We start from the raw sequence: 18,860 nt of genomic DNA on the forward strand, positions 1-18,860 counted from the left end.
ACGTGGACCAGCCAGGAGCGCTCAGGCTTTGCTTGCTGCTGCAGGGCTCCTTGCTCTGGTCCTGGCCAGCTGCTGGAGGGAGGCTCATAAAATACATCAGACATGTGGTGAGCAAAGCTGGGGTCTGTCACTGGCAGCTCGAGCACAGACTGGGCCTCTGGAAATGGAATTTGAGAACTCTGCCCCCATCCCATCTCCTCTCCTAGGATGCTGTTTGAAAGTTGTTCAGAAACCTGTTGTGAAAGCCATCTGGTTTTCTCGGTCCGCCATCACCTCCTTTGAAAAGGAAATGCTGTCACAGTTGCCTTTCATTGACAGTCTCAAAAGCAGGGTCCAAAATACCTATTCATGTGTGAAATTAGGGCCTAATTAAGCTGGCAGAGCGGTGGGATCTGTCTATGGGAAGCTGTTCTCAGAAAGTGCACTGAGCAAGCCCTGCCAGCTAATCCCACTTACCTTGAGGAACTCTGTCTACACAGAAGCTTTAGTTTTTAGTGTTATACTGATGTTAAAAAGAGCATATACACACTTTCCTTGTCCTCTTACTCTTAATGACCAGCTTTAGTTGGTGTTTACAGCCAACACCCACATTGGCATCTGGTCTGAATCTTTGCTACATATTATTCCCTCTTAACTGTCAATGGATTTCCCAGATTGCCTTAAAAGATTTGTTCTTCATGAAAGGCACTATACAAGAAAAGTTCCCAAACAGGAACAAATCTTTCCTGGTTTGCATTCACCTGGTCTGTGTGAGTCCTCCTACCTATCTTTTGTCCCCATGTTATCATTTCCATACTGTGGAGCAGGAACTGAGGGACCTGGGGAGCAACCAGACCTGTCCTCGCCCTGCAGATCTGATGTCTCATGGCCAGCTTGCTTACCTCAAAGAGGACATGCTGCTGCTGCTATTATCCCCAGCTTTGGCCCTGCTCTGCCAAACATTTCTATTTTGCCAGCTGTTTGAATGCCTTTCCTTTTTGGCATGACTCCCAGATAGCAAACAGATTCTTCCAACTGTGTCCATGTCTCTTTTGTTTTGCCTTTAATGGACTATTCCCTAAGTGAGGCTTTAGTCTGCAGCAGGCTGCCTCATGACTTGTTATTGGGATGACATTTCAGATTCATTATTGCTTATCCCACTGGCAAGAGAAGCCAACCCATTCAGGTTTCCACAGCTCCAAATGCTGAAAAGAATAGAGGCAGACAGAACAACAGGCAATATTGCCTGAATGGCAGGAGCTTCTGCAGTGAAAGGAAGGCAAGATATGCCAGAAACTGAATTCCTGAATACAGGATAAGGCTTGGAGAGATGGTGGCTTTAGCCCTTGGAAAGGGCTTGCCTTGAAGCAGCAAAACAAACAGAGAAAAGAGCTTCTGTCTGTGAAGACAGAACAAGACATGCAGGTGACCTTTAAAGTAGTTCTGTGGGAGCAAGCAGTTAGTCATGAGCAGGTTAACACAGATTTTCAAGTCACCCCAACAAAGATATGTGCAAAACCAACAAAAACTGTTGCTAGAATTCACGTCACTGCTTCTTGAGGAGAAATGGGCTCATCTTCTGATCTTACTTCAGCCTGGTTCTGCACAGCACAAAAGCAGCCTTGTTAAGCAACCCTTTAACAAATGAAAATTTGCCTGCTCTTGTCTTTGAAAGAAGCAGAGCCCTGAACTTAGTAAATAAATAAGTAAATAATTTAAAAGAAGAGGAAAGACACAAGGCATCAGAGTGTCTTCAGTGCAGTTTCCCTCTAGTACTCCTGCTAGAAAGTTACAGGTTTTGCAATTTCAAATCCCCTTTTAATTTCTGTGACGCTAATGTTGCCAACATCTGCCTGCACTGCAGGCTGGTGAGGAGAGCTTCAATACTGCAGCAGCCTGGATTCAACAGCATGAACCTCTGCAAGGATTAAAAAACTTACTTCCCAGGTGCAGCCTCTTCTACAGACACATTTTCGAAATAGTAAATAGAAGGGAATGAACATGGCTTTTAAATTAAGGGCTTCCTGAGACTGTTGCATTGTGACACCCTACTCTTAATGTGAGGGGAACCCTGCCCTTCTCCATGGCCCTGACCTTCCAGGCATCCAGATTGGACCCAAGGCTCTGCCTGGTTGGTCCCACTGAAGTCTGTGAGGTTTGCCACTTCCAGTCCTTCTTCAGTGAGAGAGAAATGGAGCCCAGGTGTTTAATATACCATCCCCAACAGAAAGGGGTATTCATAATCAGCCAGATCATTCAGGTATACTCATATTTGTGTAGTCTCCCTTGGACCCACCCTCGGGGGCAGTCAGCACTAAGCAGTAACTCCAATAGTTGCTCTTGTAGTTGTCTTCTCTCCCACAGGCTGGTCATTAGATGGATAAAAACATTCACCCTCCAGCCAAAACAGATGTTTAAATTTTTTTTTCCCTTGATCTGTTCCTGGAATAATTTTCCTACTTTGCAGAAGGTATTGGGAATCTTTGCCCTATCAATCCTTTTTATTTTTTTCCTTACTGAGGCTTCTTTACTGATGAGATTGCAGAGGATATGACTGATAAACAGAAAAGAGGCATTTAACTGGCTACTGAGCCTCAAGATAACACACTCCCAGCACTGAGCTGCGTTAAAGAACAGGTAACAAAAAGCCATTCTCATTATCCAGGAGCTCTGCAAAGGAAGAAAACAAGGGAACTAACACAGAGGAAACTGCATACATTTTTAAAAAGTGAAAAAAACCACAAACCTCAAGGAGTATTAACTCAGTAAATTAAGACAATTTTTGAAGTTCTATATACAATCATGATCTTCTTCACTGTTTCATTTTCACAAAACAAGCGTTGCTGGTTTTCAATTTAAAAAATGTTAGTTTCTGAGCAAACACACAAAAAGTGGGTGAAGACTCACCTATAAAGATCTGTATTATAATCCAGTGAAACAGCACAAAATGGGACATTCTGGCTGACGGAGACACCAGGGCAGCGAGTAGAAGGAGAGAAAACCAGATCTTTTCCCTTCCAGAGGCGCTGAGTGAGTGCCACTGAAGTCTCATTTCTCCATTTCCAGATTTTATATACTGCAAGCGTTTCTTTCCTACACTTCCGGACAGGCACTGGCCAAAGAGGGGATCTCCTGCTGTGTTCAGCGCTGGTGCAGCCCCAGCTGGAGCACTGTGTGCAGTTCTGGGCCACACAATTTAAGAAGGACATTCAGGTACTTGAATGTGCCCAGACGAGGCCAACTGAGCAGGTGGCAGGGCTGGAGTGAATGAGGGGCTGTGGCCTCCAGGACTGGAGAAAAGGAGGCTGAGGGGAGCTCACAGCTCTCTGCAGCTTCCTGAGGAGGGGACGTGGACAGGGAAGTGCTGATCTCTTCTCCCTGGTGTCCACTAATGGGACACATGGGCATGATTCCAAGCTCACCAGGGGAGGTTTACACTGGACATTGGGAAGTATTTAGCCAGAGGGCAGTAAGCCCTGGAACAGGCTGTCCAATTCTCCGTTCCTCTTCCAAGACACTCAGCATGGTGCTACCACCAGAAATTTCAATATTCTATTTGCTTTGCCATTCCCTGGTACTCTTAAGGCCCAGTTCTGTTCCGGGCTGCTGAGTGGCAAGAACACATTCTGTGCTTTTACACCCCTAAATATTAGGTATAATCTCCCCTCAGACTTTGTCTTCACTTATATTTGCTTAATCCTTCATTTCCCCTGCTTCTGCCTTCTGCTTGAAGACCCTTCTCTTTTCCTAGCTTCATATTTTCTGTTTGCAAATAACAGCCTTGGAGGAAGTAGCTGGAAATGTTTTGTTGCCAAAACCACATCCTTCCCAAAGAAATGCAACATCATCTTCAAGAAATATATTTCACTCCTTCTGACTGTTTTATTTCTTTCTGACCAATTGACAAATAAGTTCTTTGGAAGTTCTTCTCTGGAACAGCTGAGTAATAAAGCAAAAGTAATTCAGGGCAGTAAGGTCAGGAATGAAGTATTGCAGATTGACAAAATTCTGTGCAAATAAATGTAGCACTGTGCAAACTGGAGTGCAATTCCAAGTTCAAATGATAAAATGATGGGCTTTTAACCAGGCATTACACTTTTAGTAATGAGATTTTGGGCTTACCATGATAGTCAAGCTCATGAAAATATCACCCTTCTACTTGCTGGCATTGAAAAAAGCAAATAAAATTTTAGCAGCAAAGGCAATCAGTCAAAAACCTAATTTGCTATATTCTACCAGATACAGTTCATACAACGCCATTTACACACAGCCCCAGCTGCTCTGTGAACAGGACTAATGAAACCTGAGGCATCCAATATCCTGGAGACTTTTTCCCTGCAATGATCAAAATTTCTCCCATTACTCACCACCCAGCAGTGGCTGTGAGCTGATGCTCAGCTGATGCCAGTGCAGGGAGAAGCTCACTCTCACCTGGGACACAAATTTGCGTCTTTATTCAGCTAAAAATTCCCATGAAGCTTGTCCAGACAGAACTAGGCAGTATGTCACAGGCAACCAGGAAAGGCACAGGATGAACACAGCATCCTATCAGCTTTGTTCCTATAGCAGGGCTGGGCCAACAGCAGCAGAGTGCATTGAAAAAGGCCATCCAAAATCCAAAGGTAAGGGAAGAACCACAAACACGAGTTGCTTTCTGCTTCTGTACTGCTATCTAGTGGCTTCTTGCAGGCAGAAAAGGCAGAGTTGTCTAAAAAAAGACAGTTTTCAGCTCATCAGCCTCATCGGCTCAACGTGCTGCCAGACGATCTCCTGAGGGGTGAATGGGTTCCAAGTGCCACCTGCTTGTCTCTAGGGCTCATTTTGAAATGCCTGTTCCAAAATCCACTGACATAAGTGGAGATAGTGAAAAAGCCCAGGGAGCTCTGCCTTTGTGGATGTGTATCACACTGCACGTCCAAGGCAAAGTTCTTGCTCCAAACAACTTTGCAAAGTCTGTTTACCAAGTAATTACAGAGCAGAAAGATTTGGGTTGATTCAAGATTTTGGTTATCAGATGTTCTGGAACTTTATTTTACATGAAAAACTTCCTGATGTAAGAATTAGTCTGAATCAGTCTGTAATATTAATTTAAAAAATCCTTATGGACAAGCATCTTTTATGATCCGGAGTCTTAAGGATGGACCACAAACTCCATAAGAGCATAAGCAGTTGAAATCAGATGATTTTGGAAACCCCACACATCTAACTCTGACCCCAGCAGAGACTGATTATGTAAAATTGCGGAAAGCAGAAATTGCTGAAGATGTTTTCCGAGACCAAGTTCAGAGACCAGATCAGACTTCCTCTGGCTCCTGTCAGGGGCAGGAACTTGGAGCAGCAACAGGCTCAGCCAGGCAGAAGGAAAGCAGTGTCTGCAGCAGGGGCAGAGATTTGGGGTTAGTAATTGTTGTTAATAGTCAAGAGCAAAAATACAGTCTGACACCAGCAGGTCCTTTCTGGTCTCAGCACCTTCTTGCACAAAGCTACACATGATGTGAAGATAAAAAACGGCAGAGCTGGTTTTGTCCATCACTTTTCCTGGCCCTAAGATCAGTGATCACCCAATATCTGTGCTCCCATTCTTCAGTCAGCCATTAATTCATCCCTACGTTTTCAACCTTTTCAGCCTGCTACAACAGAGAGATCCAGGAGAACACAGGAGTAAAAATACAAAACACCCCAGGGTCACCTGTCCAAGTTTGCTTTCCATTTCTTCCTTCCTCAGCAGGATGAGCCTTTCCCTCCTTTGTGAGTCTGTGCAAGAACACTCACCTGCAAGACCCCACCTGAGCCAGACCCTGTGGGACTCCTGAGGAAACCCCCGCCCTCCCCAGCCACCCCAAGCCCTCCCATCTCCACCAGCTGGGACAAGGCTGGTGGAACTTCTCCACTGACCCCACTCCCCTTAAAGCACAAGCAGACCGTGGCCTCAAGTGCCTCAGCTGTTAACATAAATACCTACTGATTTTATTATTGTGCCTTTATGCCTCACTGCATTGTTGAAATCATTTTGGAGTTTAAAATTAACTCCATGTTAGAAACTTTGTGATGCATCTGAGAGTTTTCCCTCTGGTGTCAGTGTCTGTTTTGGGTAATTCCACACTGCTGCTTGGGATGAGCTTCAGGGCTAAATGATTTGACCAATAATTGGTAAGATTTGGTGTCTCTCCTGCCAGTGCTGCTTTTCTGCTCTTTCAGGAAGTTCCCAACCTCTGTTTAAAATGTGTTCTTAAAAACAACTGGGGACAATTATTCTTCCACTTAAAGATGATTTGGGTGTGTTGTGTTTCTTGCTCAGCAATTCATACTGACAGGGCTGACTCCATTTATTTATTTAAAGTAAATCAAAATTTTGTTTTGCAGGGAATAAAAGCTGAGGCACATCACTAACTGAGGAACAATGGAGGAAAGGCATTTGGCCCCAGATACCTCCTGTTTATGAGGTAAAATCCATCAAACATATTCAACATTCGTAGGAGTTAAGAGCTGTTTGATATCTAGAGATGTGTGAAGGCAGGGCCAACTCCCAGCCAATATTTTGTGCAATGTCCATGATTTCTCTGCAAGCTAAGGAAAGAATTTAATTAACTTCACAAAGTGTGTGTTGGGGGTGGCGGGGGAGGGGAGCTGTTCAGTTTTTTCAGAGACCTAGAAGTGAGACCTTTCACCCAAGGGCTTCTCAGGGTAAAGATGTGCCTGAGGAGAAAGCCACAGAAAAATAGTGATGTACTTGGCCAAAAAACTCACATTTAGTCATAATTCTCTGCACACAAGCTGTGAGTGTTCTGTCTATTGAAGTACTGATGCTGTAGGCTTCAAGAATATCCCCTCAGGGGTGAGCAGCCATAGCTCCTCCAGATTTAATTCCAGGTGGACAGGAATCAGAATATTGTATTACTGAGCTGTTACCAGGACAGGCCATACCTGATTTCAATGAAAATACAACTGTGTATTAAATTACTAATACTACTGAGACTGGCCATGTGACATCTTTGTCACACAGCTCTGAGTCTGTGCCCTCCGATGGCACAGACTCTGTGGAAGGTGGCAGATAGAATCCACAGTGAACACAATTGTGCCCTTCAGGCACATCCTCTTGTTTTTCCAAAAAGGAAGTGAGAATTTGAAGCAGATAATAAATATAATCGTAACTTTCCTTAGGAAATGGAAAGTTCCACTGATGCCAGTTTCGGTTTCTGTTTCTGGAACAGGCTGATAAAGATTTTAATTAAAAGTGTAGCTTTTATTTGTTTTATTATTAGGATGTGAATAATGCTTCAGTAGTGCAGTCACGTTCAGCTGCTGAACAGAGGGAGCAGCCAACATTTTGCCAACTATTTAATGTCCCAGCAATGACAAAGGCAGCCATGCATCCAGTCCTTAGTGCACGATATAAACATTTTCCTCTGCATGATTCTCATCTTCCAGGACATTATGGCTCCTCATGCCTTGTGGCCTCCAAAATGCAACAAAGCTGCACAAAAGAGTAAAAACCATGGTGTTAAACTAAAAACAGACAATAAAACCACAGAGGAACAGATCAACCAGCTCACTAGAAAACGTAAAATATGCATAAACACATGATCATGACTGATAATGAGTCATCTCTCCATTTATGAGAAAATTCACACCTGTGGTTAGCAAAGTCCCTGATGCTATGAACTGACAGTGACATTTTTGCTTATTAAGTAATGAAAAGTAGCAGCTTTCTACTGAATTTATCTTATTAATTTCTTTTTATAATGTTTTCTATTAACTTGAGGTTAAAAAAGAAAGCCAAAGTATGTGGTGGAATGGTCAGCACACTGACATTTTTCTTCTGCAACCTCACTTGTCCTATTAGCAAAAGCAGGAACAGAAAACTTACCCTGCAGAGCCACCCATCTTCTTCGTGTTGTAAAAATATTCTAAGGACCATCCAGAATGAAAGTAAAGAAAGAATGAAAAAGAATAATTAAAACAAATAATTTTGTTTAAACAATTAGAAGCAAGTAAAGTAGTGGGTTCGAAGATAAATTCAAGTGTAAGAAACTAAATAAGGGAATTTCAAATGTTCTCAGGGTAGGAAATTCCCATTGTGAGCAGCCACAGCAGTGGCCTCCAGGGACCTCAGCTCCCTGCCCTGAAGTGGGAGAGGTGGCATCAGCCACAGCTGTGACTGGACAAACCTGAGCAATCCTTGAGTAACTGCCTATGAAAAGTACTTACGTTTAGTGAGGAACAGAGCCAAAATCAGGATGAGCAGAAGTGCTGCACATGAGCCAATCCCAATGTACAGCCCATGCTCTGGATGCTGCTGACTGGGAAGTGATACAGACGTGTTCTGTCAAACACAAGCCAAGGAGCATTAGTGGAACTGACAGCAAGAAGCCCATGCAGTACCCAAAGGCCTTTTGTGTGTTTTGCAACTCTGCAGGAAAAGTACACCTGAGACCAAAAGCCTAACTTGAGAAACAGGCCCAGCTTCAAGCAGAATCTGCAACAATTGTGTGAACCCTGCTGTTAAACTCAGTCTTTGAGATTTTCAGAAGACCTGAAGTTAGGACAAATCTCATTTATTCAGGTTTAATAATATTTGGTGAATTTTTTTAATGAGTAAGATATCTCGTGATGTCACACCCTCCCACCTGTGCTGCAGGACTCAGCAGGACACACAGAGCTGCCTGTTTGGCCCCCACTGCACGGGGAGTGCAGGGCACCCCTGTGCTCTCAGGTGGCCCAGGTTCCACTCTTCCCCACATCCTGCCGTACCTGCAGGTTTGCAGTCACATCCAAGCAGTCTGAGGTGCCTGAGCAGGGAGCAGAGGCCTGAAAGGAAATACACATATTGCTAAAGCCCTTCCTCCTCTAGAAGGAAGTACTTTATGCGTGCTAAGCAGGGTTTTTTTCCCCCTCTCTAATAATGAGCACATAAGCACTCTTTATAACCACTAAAAACACAGACTACAAACCAAGGATCTGTTGCAATTAGACAAAACCAGTGGAAGTGACCTGGAGGGATGACCCAGTAGCCTCTCAAGTCCATCCACTCTAGGTGTGCTACAGCAAGGTTGATGCTTACATTCTGAGGAGCTTCTGAAGCAGAAACCAATGGCCAGGTCCTCGTGACAGTAAAGGAGGGTTCACTGGTGCTGCCAGGAGCTGAGCAAAGGCAAGACAAACACATCACTTGCACAGAGAACTCTTCTGTCTTGACAGAGAAGAATTTGTACTGCTGACTTGGGACCCTGAACTTCTGTGTCTGTCAGCAGTCTGGGCTCTGCATATCATAAGAGGTTGGTGCCTTCAGAGGGCAGCACAAAACTCTGATATTGAAGTTTCTTCCACCCTTTTCAGAGCTTTGGACTCCTTCCAAGAAATACTTGGCTCTTGCTGCTATCACTGGGAAGGAGTTACCAGTTGGTTCTGGAGCCAAGAAGCAGTGGCCATAGAATCATTAAACAGATTGGGTTAAAAGGGATCTTAAAGCCCATCCCATTCCAACCCCCTGCCATGGGCAGGGACACCTTCTGCTGGACCAGGTTTCTCAATGCCCCATCCAACCTGGCCTTGAAGCAAAAAATGATGCATAAAGCAAACTCAGGTGAAAACTGATGAACATTAGCTCAGGGCCTGGAAGCAGCACGTGATGCAGAATCACAGAAAGCATACCTTTAAAGTCCCAGCAGCTATACAGTAAACACACTGAACAAAATGGGATATATATATATATTATTAATGCATAAGAACCTGCAGCACATTCTGAGGTAGTTTCCCTGAGCACAGCTATTTGCCATACTTAAGTTAACAAATTGTTGTCTTCTCCATCATCAGTCTCAGTTTCTCCACATGTTGTCAGATGATATAAAAACCTCCTGAAAACAAAATCTCCTGTTCACTCTGTGCCAACCCCAGCTGGTTGTTTTTGTGTTTTAAATTGTTACCCTTATCCCAGAAGTTTTGAGGAGGATAGGATCATCAGCTTCCATTGGAGATTCTGGAGTATTTCTACATCAGAGGCACAAGGCCACCTGCCTTTTCCAATCTCCTGCAGTGTGAACATGCACACACTAACTTGGATTCTGAAAACTTCAAACACTGTTCCACCATCAGCTAAGGAAGAGGTCACGGGGATAAGAAAACCCCTGAGTTCTAAGAATGGAATCTATGTTATTTGCAACTAGAATAGAAACCGTCTGAGAAAGTTTTCACTTCTTCTTCCAAAAAGGAAATGCAGCTGTTGTAACACTAATTTGGAGTTCCTTAGCTGGAAACATCCAAGATAGAGGGAGAAATACAAATGGCATCCCTGATTTTTTTTTTCTTCCAGAACCCAGAGAATAAGCCATTGCTACACCACAAGGTTTCTCTTGTGTAGTGGAAATTAAAGTTGTCTTTTTCCACCTGAAAAAGATGCAGCTGAGTGGGTACGTGATAGAAGTTTATCCTTTTGTGAGGGGAATGTAGAAAACAAGTGAGTAACAGCTGAGCACTGTCTCTGCCACTGCAATGAGGGACCTCACATTATTAAATGTGCACAGAGGCCGTGGGCAGCCTCTGAGACACACACCAGGGTGGAAGAATATTTTGGCACTGTATCACAAAATTAATGTCATTTTTCTACCATCCTCCTTAATCATCTGCTGCTGGCTGCTACTGGAGGCAGGAGCCTTAATTAGATGCTCTTTTAAGCTAGCCCAATAAAACAATTCTGATTAAATAGTGGGTACACCAAACTCCTAAAGAGTTGTGTTTTACCATTCATGGGATGAATTTCTAGAAGATGAGGTGAGATTTTATACCACAAAAAACCCCAACAAACCAAAAGAACAGTCAAATAAAAGCAAACCTTGCAGCACCACTAAAACATCTACTTAAACATCACACCTGGAAGCAGCTTCCTCCCATATATTCATGTTCCTTCTATTGTACTCTGTATAATATCAAGCAGAATTTAAATCCAAGTTCTGATCTGGTCTCTGGTAATGTTTAGTAAATTTTAGCCAAGACATTTCTATCATCATTTTGTTTCCTTCCTAAGATTCCCCATTTGCAATGAGGTTAACACTTGGAAAAAAGTTACCTGAGGTCTGTTCAGAGGTGAAAGTGTGAGGACTTGCAGTAGAGATCCTTGCTGATGTTAAAAAATAAAACAAAATCAACACATCATTAACCTTATTGGGTATTTATGTAGTGAGAAAGAGACAGTGTTTCCATAATAACAGTTTGCTAGCAAAGCACAAGTACACTTTTCAGCCACTCGTTCTGTATAACATCACAAGCAAGGGAAAAACTAAAAATCAAAGGAAGAATTGATAAAAAGCTTCTCTATACCAATTTTGTCTCCCTGGGCTTTAATCTAGAATCAAGCAGGGAAAATCAAACACAGCTGTCTATGAAAAAGGTGCAGCAATAAAGCTTTGGATGAATACTTTATGCTGCCCTTTCTTTTAAATTCTTCAGTGTCTCTAGGAATGCTCCATGAAAACATCATGTCCTTTTTTAATAGCAGTGTCTGCAGTGGGATAACAACATTGCCAAAGACAGCTTAATTGAGGCAGCACTAACAGCAGATGTGCAAGGTCCTCAAGATCAGTCTTATGGATGATTGCAGAAATCATTTGCACCACAAGCTTTGAAGTCCAGACCCAAGAGCAGATCTACCACAATGGTACTCGCACAAGAGCACTCCTCTGCACTCACCTTTCATTATCACAACCTTGTGATTAATCAGTTGATCGTTGAACCACCCTGGGACCTCCACACGGCAGCAGTAAATCCCTGAGTCTGCTTCCCTGGCGTCCTCGATCGTCAGGGACACGTCCCCCCTGTGCAGGTCCCCTTTCAACTGGTACCTGCTGCTGTGCTGCTCTGTCACCCTCCAGCCATCTGTCCAGATAATGGGCCGGGAACATTTGGAATTGGGGCACCTGTCCCGACCCCAGCACATGGATGTGATGCCATTTCCATCCCGGACACTGTAGTGGCAGGGCACAGTGACGTCCTGACCAACCTCTCCTACCACAACTAATTCCGATACTGTGGGGCCTGTGGACAAAAAGACAAACATGATTGTTCAGCACAGGACACACAAGTGGAAGTTTCTTGTGCACCTTGCATGTCCTGAAACCTCCCATCTCTCAAAGAACACCAGGCATTGCTGGATCAGATTTTGCACAAATAGACGTGTCCCAGCAGGAGTGATGCAGTGAGGGATAATGATCAGGCCAGGGACATGTTCAGAGAAAGAACATTTTCTGCAGCCTCTGCAGGCAGGCAATGAAGTAAAGAACTCTGTGGCGTCTCTTGAGCCAGGTGCAGTCTGTTGGCTCTTCACTTTTTCCTTCATGTACATTTAACCCAAGCCACACACGTGTGAACGGTAAGACACGGACTTTCCTCAAAACCACAGCGGGAAACTCTTCCCCCCTTTCAATGAACTAAACTGCAGGTTTCATCAGAATGATCACTGCTGAATGAATTCCTTTCTCTTGCCTAAAGGCAGATTTTGCCCACCCTTATCAGAAGAAATTTTTCAGGGCTTTTCTTAGAAATATTATAAATACTCTCTTTTTTCTTCCACTACCTTATTCTCTAATTCTTACGCAGTTTCTAACTTGTTTGCTTCCCCATAAATTTGTCACATTTCCAGAAGGCTGTGTCACACTACGCAGGTCAAGACAGTGAGCCCTAACTCCCAGTAGCCCATTCATCACCGTGAAAAAGCTGTTTTGCCCAGTCCAGCTCAGATATTTTCCTAACCTATTATATTTAAAAATAAACCTGCATGCAGAGATTTTGCCACAATAACACACTAGAAACAATTTTCTGAAACCAATGTTTCTTATTTAATATGAAAAGGAAGTTAAAACTGAAACTCGTCATAAAAGGCTTAATAAAGAACTACAAAAATTATCTGTAATATCCCTTTTCTTTCTACTGAATTTATCTTAGCACCAAATTTTTAATGTCTATCTGTCTTTATTAGTACCACTTCCCAACCTGTTGTTTTCATGGCTGTTGCTCTTAATCTAGGAGGACTACGTCCTCAGAATAAAAAAAAAAAGAAAGGAAAAATTATCAATTTGTCCCAATAAAATTTCATATTGGTTAAAAACCACCAGAAGCCACAGCTGATCTTTTCACTGTCTACCTAAGCATTCATCTTCACAAAGCCTGCCAAAGTGAAATGTCCTTCTTTTTACACCTTCTCTAAAACAATTGAAAGTTCTCTGCTCAAATCATCATTATCTAAAAAAGCCCACTAAAAAAGCAAAATGAGCAGCCAGCCCAAGAAGGAGCATTTTTAAAACCATCATACCCTCAGCATGCTTCTGTTTTCCAAAGGAGATGAGGCCATTAGAACTCTATTGAGCCACCGTGATAAAGTTCTATTTTAACATAGAGAACTGCAGCTTCTGTGATGTGGCCTCTCTTCCTGTTGCAAATTAAAATTTCTCTTTGCTACCCTCAGAATCACTGATGCATGTTACCTCCACCCACCTCCATCCAGTTGTTTATGCCCCTTTGGTTACCTGTAAACAGCACCAGAAGAACCCAGTTCAGGTAGAGGGAAGACAACATTGTGGCTGAAGACGACAAACAACGCTCCCGTTCGCCCTTCTCATTCAAGAAAAATTATCTTCTTTGTGAACTTCTGTGTTTCCTTCTTAGCACATCATCTCCAGGCACAGTTGTGGGTGCCTCTCAATCCAATCTGGGCTGTTTTGCCTGAGGTTGGGCTGTGTCCTGCAGCACAGCCAAGTGCTGCTGGGGCAGGGTACGAGCGCACTGAGCTCCTGCCGGCAGGGCTTTGAGAGATGACAACACTTCACAGCACCACACAAATCTGCTTCTCGTTTTTTTCAGATCTGTTTGGTGACAGTAAGTGAAACTTGACAGCAGCACTGGGCTGACACAGGTATCAGCAATCCACAGCCCCAGATTGCTGCCCATACCTGCCTTTGCCAGAGTGGGTAGCATCTGGATTAAAGATTACATAGTATGTGGCACACTGTGGCAAGTGGAAAGGGCTTGGCTAAATAACAGATTTCTAGGATGAGCTACTCAAGCTTTTAATTATAAGTTTCTGGTTCTAATACTTAGAAGCAACTCAGTGCACCTTCTGGCAAATTTTCTTTGGCAGAGGTAACCTGGTAGTATTGGAAAACTGTTACACAGCTGAGCCTAACAGAGTGGCTGTCTTTTCTCATCTGACTTTTAAAAATTCCATATGCACCTGGGCCTTTGCAATACAAAGTAAAACATCCAGAATACAGAGGAGACTTGAAAAAGTAGTGTGGAAACCATGTCATCCCAAACTCAAGGCTCACTCTGACCAAATGCTGAAATACAGCTTTTGAGAAACGCTGTTCCCTGGACCCTCTCCCTGTGCCTGGATCATCACACTCTCCTCAAGGATAGCTGGTCTTTTTATATTGTTTGGACTAGAACTGCACCTGTGATCAAGGGCCAAGAAATGTTCTTTGCTGAAGCATCTAATCTACCCCACAGTGTTTTATACAGATGCAATTAAGTACTAAGGAGTTATTTATGAATATACAGATGCAATTAAGTACTAAGGAGTTATATTATGAATTATGAATTTAAGTGGAAGATGGTAGAACTGGAACCTTGCCTTGAATGGCTACCTTATAGGAGAACAGAGGCACCATACCAACACGTTTTCTGAAGTGAAAATTAGGAAAACCAAGGGATTAACATAGCTGAGAGATAATTAGCAACACACCTGTAGGTAAGAATGGATAGAAAGAGGGATGAAGGGTGATTTTCACATGCAGCAGCTGGAAGCAGAACTCCTTAAGAAAAGGCTTCCTCTCTGCTCCTGCGGTTTCTGAGGAAAGAGGAAACTGCAGAGAGCTGCTAGAGGAACAATTCTGCTAATTACCAGCAGGATCCTGAAACTGCTCTGCAAGAACAGGAAAGGCAGCTGGCCAGGATCCCAGGAAAGCCATTCTGGTCACACAGTAGAAGAATATGAGAGTTACAGAACTACAGTTAACCCACCTGCTTTAGATTTCACCTCAAACACAGACCATAGGAAATGCCTTGAGGTAATTTGAGTTTCTGTGTGCCTGTTTTCCAAGTTCCTGTGTGTTGTTTGTACAAGAAACAAACACCATTTCTGTAGGTATTTTTTCTTGACTCAGAGCATACAGAATTATGAAATGGCATACTGAAAACAAGCAGGAAGTGACAAAAGAAAGTACAACAGGAAAAACCAACTTTAATCCATGCCTACCACCTCACATGATACATTTAACAAAAATTATACTTTTTCGTTTCTACGAAAAAAACACAGGTCACAAAACATTAAACATTTTCATCTGCCCAGTCACTCACAGCCTCCAACAGGTGCACAACGAAAGCTTTGTCTGCTTATACAACAGCAAAACAAAATACAACATGTAGCCTCAGAACCCCTTCTGCCTCTCACTGTGGTACATTAACAAAACAAGGTGTTCTTTTCATGTCATTTCATCAATAATGCTGCACATGGCTGCATCTTTGTCCAAAACCTGATCTCTCTTGCCTCCAGAACGCTCCCTCTGCTTTTCGCTCTGTCCAATACAGTTGCTGCCATCATCAGTATCCATGGGTTCCACTTGCACTCTCAGTCCCCCCTCTGCATGAGGCAGATCATCAGGCAGGGAAGCCAGGCAGTTCTGGATCATCTCCACGACTCGCTCCAGGTGCTTCTGGAATCGCTCCGCGGTCTCCAGGCGCTGGCGCTTCTGCACCTCCATCATGACCCTCAGTGTCTCCCTGGCTTGGTGAGGGCGATACTCATTTATAAGGTGATGGACGTGGACAAAAAGCAGTTTCAAGTCTTCCAGTTTCTCCTCTCGCTTTATACTCCCTGGACTCCTTATCAAGATATCCAAGAGGTCCAAAAAGTTGACCAGGATAGACATGTTAAGTTTCCTTAACTCCTTCTTGTGATCAAACTGCATAGGATGCAGCCGTTCAATGCCCTGGCTCTCCAGGGGCCGAATGATCAGATCATCACACTGGAACTGATTCCCAAACATCATGTAGCTGTCCTTCACAGGCGGAGGTGGCTTTGGAGCCAGGCCTTTATGGATATTTTCATCAGTATATTCTTTTATATATTGCATGGGAGGCGGAGGAAGGGCACTCACTTGCTGAGGCTCACCCATTCTTGCCAGATGAAATGCCTAAGGAATGACCCAAGAAACTTACGTTAACAATTTGTGTCACAAGGTTATAATATAAACATAAACAAAGACAAAATATGGGAGGTGGCTGTGAGAAAATGAGCCAGAAGAGACAAATCCATGTGCTGAATACAGAAAACTCCTGGCAAATCTATTACTTTTTCATTAAGGATTAACTGCACCAGCAACACACAGGACACTTAATTTCCTAAATATGAAAGACCAGTCTGTAAACTCGGCAGCCAAAGGGAGAAGGGAGACCCCCTTCCTTAGCTGGGGCCTAGAGGGCAAACCCCACAGAATCACAGAGTATCCCGAGCTGGAAGGGACACACGAGGATCAACTCCTGGCCCTGCACACGGCACCCCAACAATCCCCCCCTGTGCCTGAGAGCGTTGCCCAAAGGCGTCTTGAACTCTTTCAGGCTTGGGGCTATATGACCAAAGAGACCCAGGGGAACCTGTTTAGTGCCCGACCACCCTCTGGGGGAAGAGCCTTTTCCTAATATCCACCTAACCCCCCCAGCACAGCTCCAGCCGTTCCCTCAGGTCCTGTCACTGGCACAGAGGGCAGAGATGGGCGCTGCCCTTCGGGGGGAAGCTGCAGCCCGCGGTGAGGTCCCCCCTCAGTCTGCTCTTCTCCCGGCTGACCAGACCAAGTGACCTCAGCAGCTCCTCCTGCGGCCTCCCGTCCTCACTCGCACTCCACAAGAGGAACCGAGCCGGGCCCACACCCGCCGCCGCTCTGCCCTACGCCGGACCGGGCTCTGCGGAGGCCCAAACCCCGCACCGGCAATTAAGTACTAAGGAGTTATATTATGAATTATGAATTTAAGTGGAAGATGGTAGAACTGGAACCTTGCCTTGAATGGCTACCTTATAGGAGAACAGAGGCACCATACCAACACGTTTTCTGAAGTGAAAATTAGGAAAACCAAGGGATTAACATAGCTGAGAGATAATTAGCAACACACCTGTAGGTAAGAATGGATAGAAAGAGGGATGAAGGGTGATTTTCACATGCAGCAGCTGGAAGCAGAACTCCTTAAGAAAAGGCTTCCTCTCTGCTCCTGCGGTTTCTGAGGAAAGAGGAAACTGCAGAGAGCTGCTAGAGGAACAATTCTGCTAATTACCAGCAGGATCCTGAAACTGCTCTGCAAGAACAGGAAAGGCAGCTGGCCAGGATCCCAGGAAAGCCATTCTGGTCACACAGTAGAAGAATATGAGAGTTACAGAACTACAGTTAACCCACCTGCTTTAGATTTCACCTCAAACACAGACCATAGGAAATGCCTTGAGGTAATTTGAGTTTCTGTGTGCCTGTTTTCCAAGTTCCTGTGTGTTGTTTGTACAAGAAACAAACACCATTTCTGTAGGTATTTTTTCTTGACTCAGAGCATACAGAATTATGAAATGGCATACTGAAAACAAGCAGGAAGTGACAAAAGAAAGTACAACAGGAAAAACCAACTTTAATCCATGCCTACCACCTCACATGATACATTTAACAAAAATTATACTTTTTCGTTTCTACGAAAAAAACACAGGTCACAAAACATTAAACATTTTCATCTGCCCAGTCACTCACAGCCTCCAACAGGTGCACAACGAAAGCTTTGTCTGCTTATACAACAGCAAAACAAAATACAACATGTAGCCTCAGAACCCCTTCTGCCTCTCACTGTGGTACATTAACAAAACAAGGTGTTCTTTTCATGTCATTTCATCAATAATGCTGCACATGGCTGCATCTTTGTCCAAAACCTGATCTCTCTTGCCTCCAGAACGCTCCCTCTGCTTTTCGCTCTGTCCAATACAGTTGCTGCCATCATCAGTATCCATGGGTTCCACTTGCACTCTCAGTCCCCCCTCTGCATGAGGCAGATCATCAGGCAGGGAAGCCAGGCAGTTCTGGATCATCTCCACGACTCGCTCCAGGTGCTTCTGGAATCGCTCCGCGGTCTCCAGGCGCTGGCGCTTCTGCACCTCCATCATGACCCTCAGTGTCTCCCTGGCTTGGTGAGGGCGATACTCATTTATAAGGTGATGGACGTGGACAAAAAGCAGTTTCAAGTCTTCCAGTTTCTCCTCTCGCTTTATACTCCCTGGACTCCTTATCAAGATATCCAAGAGGTCCAAAAAGTTGACCAGGATAGACATGTTAAGTTTCCTTAACTCCTTCTTGTGATCAAACTGCATAGGATGCAGCCGTTCAATGCCCTGGCTCTCCAGGGGCCGAATGATCAGATCATCACACTGGAACTGATTCCCAAACATCATGTAGCTGTCCTTCACAGGCGGAGGTGGCTTTGGAGCCAGGCCTTTATGGATATTTTCATCAGTATATTCTTTTATATATTGCATGGGAGGCGGAGGAAGGGCACTCACTTGCTGAGGCTCACCCATTCTTGCCAGATGAAATGCCTAAGGAATGACCCAAGAAACTTACGTTAACAATTTGTGTCACAAGGTTATAATATAAACATAAACAAAGACAAAATATGGGAGGTGGCTGTGAGAAAATGAGCCAGAAGAGACAAATCCATGTGCTGAATACAGAAAACTCCTGGCAAATCTATTACTTTTTCATTAAGGATTAACTGCACCAGCAACACACAGGACACTTAATTTCCTAAATATGAAAGACCAGTCTGTAAACTCGGCAGCCAAAGGGAGAAGGGAGACACCCTTCCTTAGCTGGGGC

General features: G+C 44.0%; 4 protein-coding genes and 1 long non-coding RNA gene across 9 annotated transcripts in view; 1 reads left to right on the top strand and 4 right to left on the bottom strand.

Moving 5' to 3' along the window:
- LOC103611429 (T-cell immunoglobulin and mucin domain-containing protein 4) overlaps positions 1 to 3,046 on the bottom strand; it is a 10,895-nt gene extending 7,849 nt beyond the window's left edge. For 3 of the 4 annotated variants that reach the window (XM_008628950.2, XM_017728143.1, XM_017728142.1), the window contains exon 1: positions 2,887 to 3,046. In XM_008628950.2, coding sequence (XP_008627172.2) covers positions 2,887 to 3,031 — 145 coding nt within the window. In that variant the 5' untranslated portion in view covers positions 3,032 to 3,046. The remainder of the gene's footprint in view (positions 1 to 2,886) is intronic. The other variant, XM_017728144.1, reaches the window with a different exon arrangement.
- The window catches only part of LOC108445164, a 20,651-nt gene extending 3,807 nt beyond the window's left edge, over positions 1 to 16,844 (top strand). Inside the window, exons 2-3 of the long non-coding RNA XR_001859916.1 lie at positions 7,968 to 7,970; positions 16,495 to 16,844. This is a non-coding gene — a long non-coding RNA (uncharacterized LOC108445164). The remainder of the gene's footprint in view (positions 1 to 7,967; positions 7,971 to 16,494) is intronic.
- On the bottom strand, positions 7,217 to 13,792 carry LOC103611431 (hepatitis A virus cellular receptor 1 homolog). 2 transcript variants are annotated; one of them, XM_008628951.2, is made up of 8 exons: positions 13,494 to 13,790; positions 11,662 to 12,006; positions 11,042 to 11,092; positions 9,041 to 9,120; positions 8,731 to 8,787; positions 8,188 to 8,302; positions 7,847 to 7,886; positions 7,217 to 7,453 (listed from the first exon to the last, which is right to left on the bottom strand). In XM_008628951.2, exons 1-8 carry the CDS (start codon positions 13,540 to 13,542, stop codon positions 7,360 to 7,362), a joined length of 831 nt encoding a protein of 276 aa, XP_008627173.1. In that variant the 5' UTR covers positions 13,543 to 13,790; the 3' UTR covers positions 7,217 to 7,359. The 2 variants fall into 2 exon arrangements, with proteins under 2 accessions (XP_008627173.1, XP_017583634.1); XM_017728145.1 differs by lacking the exon at positions 11,042 to 11,092 and having other exon boundaries at positions 13,494 to 13,792.
- On the bottom strand, positions 15,186 to 16,476 carry LOC103611432 (mediator of RNA polymerase II transcription subunit 7). The gene has a single exon (XM_008628952.2). It carries the CDS (start codon positions 16,137 to 16,139, stop codon positions 15,447 to 15,449), a length of 693 nt encoding a protein of 230 aa, XP_008627174.1. The 5' UTR covers positions 16,140 to 16,476; the 3' UTR covers positions 15,186 to 15,446.
- Positions 16,845 to 17,608: 764 nt separating the features above from the next.
- On the bottom strand, positions 17,609 to 18,782 carry LOC103611433 (mediator of RNA polymerase II transcription subunit 7). The gene has a single exon (XM_008628953.2). The coding sequence runs from the start codon at positions 18,560 to 18,562 to the stop codon at positions 17,870 to 17,872; it is 693 nt and encodes a 230-aa protein (XP_008627175.1). The 5' UTR covers positions 18,563 to 18,782; the 3' UTR covers positions 17,609 to 17,869.
- Positions 18,783 to 18,860: the final 78 nt, after the last annotated feature.

This window comes from Corvus brachyrhynchos, unplaced genomic scaffold (assembly GCF_000691975.1).
Source record: "Corvus brachyrhynchos isolate BGI_N302 unplaced genomic scaffold, ASM69197v1 scaffold21, whole genome shotgun sequence".
NCBI lineage: Eukaryota > Metazoa > Chordata > Aves > Passeriformes > Corvidae > Corvus > Corvus brachyrhynchos.